This window comes from Ambystoma mexicanum, chromosome 1p (assembly GCF_040938575.1).
Source record: "Ambystoma mexicanum isolate Mex_15411 chromosome 1p, UKY_AmexF1_1, whole genome shotgun sequence".
Lineage (NCBI taxonomy): Eukaryota > Metazoa > Chordata > Amphibia > Caudata > Ambystomatidae > Ambystoma > Ambystoma mexicanum.
This window is the reverse complement of record NC_090921.1, coordinates 96,373,541-96,381,785: the sequence shown is the minus strand read 5'-3', so window position 1 is coordinate 96,381,785 and position 8,245 is coordinate 96,373,541. Positions and strand designations below refer to the sequence as shown.

General features: G+C 46.3%; 1 protein-coding gene across 5 annotated transcripts in view; it reads right to left on the bottom strand.

Annotated features, from left to right (window-relative positions):
* Positions 1-211: 211 nt before the first annotated feature.
* C1PH17orf114 (chromosome 1p C17orf114 homolog) overlaps positions 212-8,245 on the bottom strand; it is a 174,408-nt gene continuing 166,374 nt past the window's right edge. For all 5 annotated transcript variants that reach the window (XM_069644147.1, XM_069644133.1, XM_069644124.1 and 2 more), the window contains one exon: positions 212-6,792. In XM_069644147.1, coding sequence (XP_069500248.1) covers positions 6,614-6,792 — 179 coding nt within the window. In that variant the 3' untranslated portion in view covers positions 212-6,613. The remainder of the gene's footprint in view (positions 6,793-8,245) is intronic.

The window sequence follows — 8,245 nt, the reverse complement described above, 5'->3', positions numbered from 1 at the left end:
GTAGCGCTCTGTGCGTCCACAGGGATTAGTCCTCGGTCAGGTGTCATTGAAAGAGCGATTGAGAGATTTGTGAAATTGGAGAATTGATGAGGAAGATCAGGGCTAGGAGTCCGGAATAATCGGGGCGCTGCACGTTCCCCTGCCCTGAAGACCTCTGCAAGCGCAGCCATTCACGCACCTCACAGGACCATGCAAACACCACAGGAGTTCCTTCAGTTTTTGAAAATCACAGTTTATTGGAAACGTTCCACACAGGTAACAGGATAGGATAAAATACACGTTCAAGGTCTAATTAGTTGAAAGAATTGCAATACAGCTGCGTCGGTGCAAGGCAGTAGGGTAGCTCATGACGCAAGAGGCACTTGTGAAGCATGTGCAAAACGTCGAGGTAACCGGTGTAGGACACTGCGACCCCAGACCTACACACGACGGGTAAGGACCCACCAGCTGGGGGCAGCCCCGGTGAAATCCAAGAAGTAAAATTCACATCCATAGAAACTGACACCCAATCAAAAAGCAGCTACAAAAGATAAACAGTTACACAATATTAAAAAAGCATGGAGCACAATGGCCCAGGTGACCTTCAAAGAGTACATGGTTCGCAGGGGGAGCAGCACTGATGCAGCCCTTCAGGGTGGGGGCTCGGCGTAGTCTGGGCTGCGGTTCATGGCGAGGACGCCGCTGTAACACTGATGGTGGGTGGGTGGGTGGGTGGAGGGGGGGGGGGGGTCGCTTGGAGGAGCCGTTTGCTAGCGTGCAATGCACAATCGAGTCATTATCATCCGTACCTAACATTTCAGAAGTCTCAGATGCAGAGCCATCTCTTGATATGAACTGGATTAATTTCATTTCGCTGCGGAAGGAATATTTGGACAAAATAGCATAGCAAGCGGGACACAAAACGAGGGAGAGCAAACCATAAAATATACAGAACCCTGGTAATATCTACAGTCTAATTGAAGTGTAAACACAACACAAGCTTTCGCCAACCCAGACTATAAACAAGACAACAGAACCGGTTTGTTTTAACAGAATCCTTATTGTAGAGTGCCCGCACACGCAGCGGACAAGCGTACCCGACTGGTGCAGTCCATCTGCCGGACACTTCCCAGGAAACCCTTGGTGCTTTAAAAGAGCACCTGAACCCCTGATGTACTTCCTGTTTGTCAAAGGTCAGGGAAGAAACACTTGAAAGAAACATTGAGGGGAAACCTGAAGATTTTCGCCGGGAGACATATTGGACACTGAAAGTTCCATCCACTTCCACCAAAGCCGGTTGGCTGGCGCTTGGAAAGCCATCTTGCTTTTGTGCGTGGCAGGAAAGCTTGATCATTGCTTTTAGAAAAGAGTCTCAACCAGAGGCATGACACAAAATGAGGCCGGCTGGCTGCAAAATGTGATGGTGTCCCAAATATTAGCACACCCGCACCGGGGCCAGGCTTGGGGCACTGCTTAGCAGGCATCCCAGGAATGGCAGCAACGTCAGTTACATCCACGGTTAACTGAAGGCTCTGCAGGAACATCGCTTTTCATTTAGTCCATTCTATTCAATTCCACTAACCCAACACTATAACGCCCAGAGTGCAGATGGAGAAATGGAAGCCCAGGAATGGAGCATGGTGTCCCTGATTTATCTAGAAACCTATGCTATGGCATCAACCTTCGCTGGCCATTCTAATGAAGGGCATCCCACCTTTCTCAGGGCAGCAGACGGGCAGTGCCAGGCTGGCCTACACGAGAGTTCAACTATTTCCCCCTCATCAGAACGAAAAGCAACAAACCGGTACTGTTCTACAAAGATGTGTCCACACGATGACAGTGTTGCATCGGGTATGAAACTGGCATGCCTTTTCCTGGCCAGCTAGCTCTACACAACAGATGTCTAAAACAGGGCGCCTGCACTCACCGCGGGGGAAACAGGTGGAAATGGTACATTGTAAAGAAGGAATAACGAAAAACCTACAGAATATATAAATTCATCTCAGGTGACCAGATTTTCAAGACTAAATAGATGGGACAGGAAACATAAAGGAATGTCTACCCACCGGCCCCAACCCTTCCTACCCCCGCATCCTACTTCCCACAGCATCTGCATACAAATTGTGCAGCTTGAGCGTTGAGAAAATAGGTAAAAGCAGCATGGATAGTATTTTAATGCTATACTTGTCCTATGAACGTGAGTGGTGTGAAAAGTTGAGCATGTCAACTATAAACACAATTTAACAACGGAAAAAGCTGTAAGTATTAAGCAAAATAAATGTACTTTTGCTCGGTTTGACATTACATGCAGTGCTATGTACTTCCCTCTCGGCCTGTCTCTGTGGCGCAAGCAGTTAATGCATACAGGATTGTACCTGAAAGGTTGGGGGTTCGAGCCCATCCTGAAATGACAACATTCATCTAATGAGGTTTTTATTTAGTTGTTCATTGTTGGTGATTAAAAAAATTGTAAAAAGAAATGGGACTGTCACTCTCCCTTTCCCCAAAACCAGGACAGGGTTTTTTTTAAAACATACTGTCTGTGTGGTATTTGCCCCCGTTTCTAGAGAAGGGGCAGTTGTGCGTTTGCACCCTCCCCCCCCCAACTCTGCACATATGGAATTTCAAGAGGAAATGCACTTCTTACAAATGGACAATTGAACATTTTCCAGTTACCATAAATCCTTCGATCCGCTATCTTGGTTATACAATAACCGACTCTAATTCCTTGGCAATGTGGAAAGAGGCACTGAATAAGAAAGCGGCTCCCCTTGCAACCGCAATGCGGATGGTCTATATCAAGTACTATAAATACTCATTAATTCAATTTTATATTCTGAAAGTTGAATCAGTACTTTTGTTTGCTCTGGCCATGCGCCTTGCAAATATTGATAGCTTCCTTGACCAACTGCAAGGTCGAATATGGAAAGGGGCCCTGCGCCTGGCTAAATCTATTCCCAACATGGTAGTAAGGCAGGAAATTGGACTTACTTGATTATCTGAACGATATAACTGGCGGCTATTGTCAAACTTAGCCAAAATGTTATATCCTCCAGCTAATTGTCTATATGAGGATCTAGGTCAGATGCTGGTTGCCTCCCCCACCTTCCTGCATTACAAGATACTATGAACGAATGGTCTCTTTACTTGATGAAATTGCACTCAAACCATCGTTCTTGGAATTCAGACTAATTCATGTCGAACTGTGCACATTTGATCACGATTGGTGTAAAATCCTGAATGGAATATCTGAATTTAAACTATATGAAGAAGCTGCTAAATTCAGTACCCCAAGACTCCCACATAAAGCCCATTTAATTCAATTTCCATGTAACAAGACTAGAGAAATTTATCTCCGATTCAAATTCAATCAATCACTAACTCTTGAAAGAATTCGATGTTGGCATCCACTTCTGAAATCTGCTAGTGTTTTGGGATGTTGGTTTTGTAACAACGTAACTCTCACTGAATCCACAAAACATCTAGTCATCTTCTGTCCACATTTTGAGGCAACCCGCCTACTAATATTTGATACAGATGGTGTAGGCTTGGATTATATTCAAAGAGAATGGCTTTGGATAGCTTGTATGTGGGGTAATAGAACAAGTCTCATCTTGTCCCTCTGTAGATTTTTAGCAATCATTAACCAGGAACTTGAGATTATGTACCAAAGTTTAGAAGGTGTGAATCAATAACTTGGTGTAAACTTCTAGCATGTGCACTGTTGTTTGCAAGCATTACTTGTAAAATATTTATCATTAAGTAGAAGTTTGTCTGTTGACTCTGCACCCATGTGCTTTTTTTTCTTTGTATTATACCGTCATTATACATTTGTTAAGATGCGTATGGTCGTGCAACGTTGATTTGTCAATCTGTTGAATATGTTTTCTTAAATAGAGTTTAAGTCGAATGATGGATTCATTATGGCAGATGTATTATTATTCTTTTTTTAAAATGTGCATATGAACTGCTACAAAGTTATTTTAGCATTTTGCAGAGTTTCCTTTGCTAGAATTTTTTGCTACCAACTAATAAATTATTTAAAAGTTTTTCATTCATTATAATCAAATGCAAAGTGAAGCACAAATTATATGTAATATTTAATTGTAAGAACTATGAAACATAACAAAAAGTTGTAAAAGTTTGTTGATCGAACTAACAAAACAACGGTTTGAATAAAAAAATAAAAACTCTGCACATATGGCTAGAATGACCCTATGTTGCTTGCTGGGCGTCTCAGGGAATCTGCATGCTAACAAGCACTCTACCATGTGCCGCAAGGCCGCTTCAGCAGAACAGCAAGCTATGCCCATGCTGACTTGTAAACCGAGAGAACCAGGTCCTGCAGGCTTGGACCCGGGTAGAGGCAGGTTTTGATGCCAGATGGCCAATGGGCTTCAAATGGGGTACCATTGGCTACTAAGCGTCCTGGAGGGGACTCAACGGGGTGCAAACATAGTTCTAGTGGCAGTCACTATCCAGAGACCAGCCGAGGAAAACCGGAGCCGAAAGTCACAGTAAGCCCACCGGGGCCTGGGGCCAACACCCATCGGATGACTAAGCCATAAATACCGGAGGCCAATCTTCAGCGGAGCCAAGGAATCCGGCTCTGCTATTGCCAACAGGATTGTAAAACCGGCAAGCCATAAACTCATCAACCATGAGCAGCCAAGAATTCGTTTAGCCTTGAGAAAGGGTTGACACATGTCAGCTGAGCTACCTAAATTAGGGATTAAATACTTCACATGAAAACTTGAAAAACTGTGTGTACCTTAAACGGCGCAAGAATTACAGGGTCCAACACATTTATGTAAATACAAGAGTGTGGGCAACAACACTCCCTACCCGTGAACTTGCCAATTCAATTTACCAAAACGTAAACAAACCACATACCCAGTGAACCAGTGCTGCGCAACTTGATTCTTCCTCTACTGCCCACTTTCGCCTTGCAGTTTTGGGGCGATCGCCCTCTCATCACCTCTTCACCTAAGCAGTATTTAGATGCAGCAAAAAACAAACTGGTTGCCAGTTAACCCTAGGGCCTGAAGGCTGCACTGGGCAGGAATCCACTGTCCAATAATCTGGCCTTCCAGACAGTCTGGCAAGTGGGCTGCTCAGGACAGCGGTCCAATGACACAGGGATAGTTTTATGCATTGCAGGTCAACCAGCTATTTGACAGGGGTTTACTGGAAAGCACTGCAATTACAGCCAATCTAGGCCAGGATCCAGGAGGCCGGCTGAGCATCAAGGCTGCAGAGTAGGAGGCCCTTCAGTCCGAAATAGCTACAATGCGCTTCCAAAGCATAGCAAGGCACGGCCTCCAGACCCCCTGACCAGTGCAAGGGGCCACACCAGACATTGAATAATAAGATACAAACCTTTGATGAGGTCTGGGGTCCGGGAACGCGTGCAAAGCTCCCTTCATGAAGGACAAAAGCAGGAGATGTAGGTACCCCCTTGCTGGTTCCCTCGTTTGAGGCTCCAGTACTGGAGCGGGAGACGCAGCAACCCACCCGTTCGCATCCAGAAGAGGACTGTGCTAAACCGGCACGACCATGAGGGGCTGCTACTGTTGCATTTCTGAGTTCATGGCATTCCCCAATCTGCAAAAAGACTGGCTTGTTTCACAGCGGTCTGTATAAGGGTATACGCACACAACGGGCAGTCGAGAATGCCGCGGCTTCTGGAATTGATGACTATTGAGATGCCCAACAACGAAACACCACTGAAAAAGCTGCACATGTGTAAACTAGAGCAGACATGCATCCTCTCACCACCACCCCCACCCCCTTCATACAACAGAATCACAATGAGGTTTAGAAAAAAATATCAAAAATTAAACAAAAAACCCTAAAAAATAAGGGCCCACCCCCAATATAAAGTGGGGTAGCAATGAACCAAAAGAAAAGTTGGGGTGCACACCATATGGCATATGAATATCTAGGCTCACCAGAAGAAATGGTTCTGATGGATGGCTACTTGGTGCAGTCAGAACCAGAACCGCAGACCGGTTATCCATCGACAGCCCATGACCGAGGCTCCCTTGGCAACTGGGGTCATCTTAGTAGCACACCGAAAAGGGGCAGATGCGACTGCTGGAACGGATGCGGCCCTCCAATTCTAGTCGGTCTGGGGGATGGAGGGGGAAAAAAAGAGCATACTTGCAGATGGCTTCAAGAACTGCACCAGGGGCGATTGGTGATGGGTAAGGCACACGATAAGGTATTCACACTAGCAGGTAAGCAGGCGCGAGCAGCAGCTGATGGGGCAAGAGAGCAGGAGTGGCCTTGTGCACCAATCAGTCATGCTCCCAGCTTCAGACCACAACCCAGACACACCCCTCCAGGAATTGCTTGCAGAGTCCAAAGTTAACCTTTGAGATTAGAAGGGACAAGCACAAAGATTTAAAAAAGAACTACACTCCTGTTCCCCTCAGGAGTGGCAGGAACATCCTCAGGCAACAATGGGCCGTTTCTGCTTGACCTCAAATGGGGGAGTGATCGATGTAGCCCCATTGGGGTCCTGACCTTTGAGACACTTGTTTTGTCCCCACAAATCCATGCCGCTCCCCTCCCCAACGGAACAAGTCCAATGATGCAAACGGGTACATCCTCAAAGACCGGAAGCAGAGTCTCAAAACGTGGAGTCATTGACCGACATAGTGGAGTCCATCTCATGGCGGAAGGACACACGCGCCTTGCCGCTGAAGTAGGCTCTAGCCTGCTGGCCATCGTCGCTGCTGCTGGATGGGGTGGATCGTACCCGGGTCTTCTCAACTGGCGGTTCCACTGGGCTCTTAGGAGGTTCAGGAGCTAAGGGGAAGAACACAAACAGCTTTGGTAAGAGATCTGTTGGGAGGCAAGTCGCTCGCATTGGGGTCTGAAGAGAGAAATTGTTTAAAGGGACAGAGGCTATGCAGACCATAAGATACTCAAAAATTGTGACCGGTAGACAGACGAGTATGCATATTCATCAAAGATAATGCGAAAGGGGTCATTTCCGAGCGACTTCATGAAGGTCACCATCATAGCGGTTTGGTCTTCAGTCCTGGTTGAGGACACGCCGTGCTTTCAGCCCAATGAATTGGAGGATTGTCCAACTCCAGCCCTCCGGGGATGGGATCCTGACGAGTTTTCAGGATATCCCTCATTAATATTCATGAGGAAAAATGTGCACACATCTAGAATCGTTGTATGGAAATGTATTGTGAATATGAATGAGGGGTATCCTAAAAACCTGGCATGGATCCGGCCCACAAGGCCTGGAGTTGGGCAACCATAAGGGGGTGCATCAGGTTTTCTTGACTGGGATTTCATTTACTGAAATGGATCTGGTGTCCTTGTGGGGTAGGCAGAGAGAAGTGTTTGCAGGGGGGTAACTGCAGGTCGAGCTCCAGGAAGCTTTGTGAACCATGCAAAAAATGAAGGCTATCGTTGACTCCACTGGGAGCCAGGGAGGTTTTAGAGAAGGGTTCCCACGGCCCGCCTCCTTTATATTCCCAACACTTGGGGCAGCCTGCAACTGGACGGCTGGGTCTTGTGCACACTGGCAAAGAATGTAAAGTTAGGCAAAAACGCCAATGCCACCCACTAGAACAGCTGTAAACCCCACCCCCCCTTAGTTACTGGTTTCCCGCTCAGTCAGCCAGTGTGGGCCAGAACCGGCTTCACTCACACTCGGTTTCCCTTCCTGCCTCGGGGGAGGATAGTTTAAAGGCAAATTGAACATTTTGGCCAGGATTAGAGCCAGGAGATTTACTCGAATGGTTTTAAACCACACAGAAAAGATTATTGCACAAAGAGGATTTTATTTTGGTTGAACTAGAATTTGGACTTTTTTTGTATGTATTATATTATTATTTTAAGAGTTAAATGCCAGATTTTGCTGGTGTCTTTATCGGGTTGAATATTGTAGGATAATCCCCATTCCTCTCGATATGCCAAAGATCACATGGTCCCCACCATTGCTCACCCAGTAACCCCCATTCCTCATGATAGGTCAAGGGTCACCTAATCCCAACCTCTTCCTATGCCATTGCTCATCCCATAATCCCCATTCCTCTTGATAGCCAGTCACTAACCTAGTCATCCCCATTCCTCTTGATAGCCAGTCACTCACCTAGTAAACCCCATTCCTACATAACCCTTTGGTTCACCTAGTAGTCCCCATTACCTCTTTAGATGCCTTTGCTCACCTAATCCCAATTCCTGCTGGTATGCTGTCCCTCACCGGTTATTCCCCATTCCTCTTCATATGCGGTCCCCT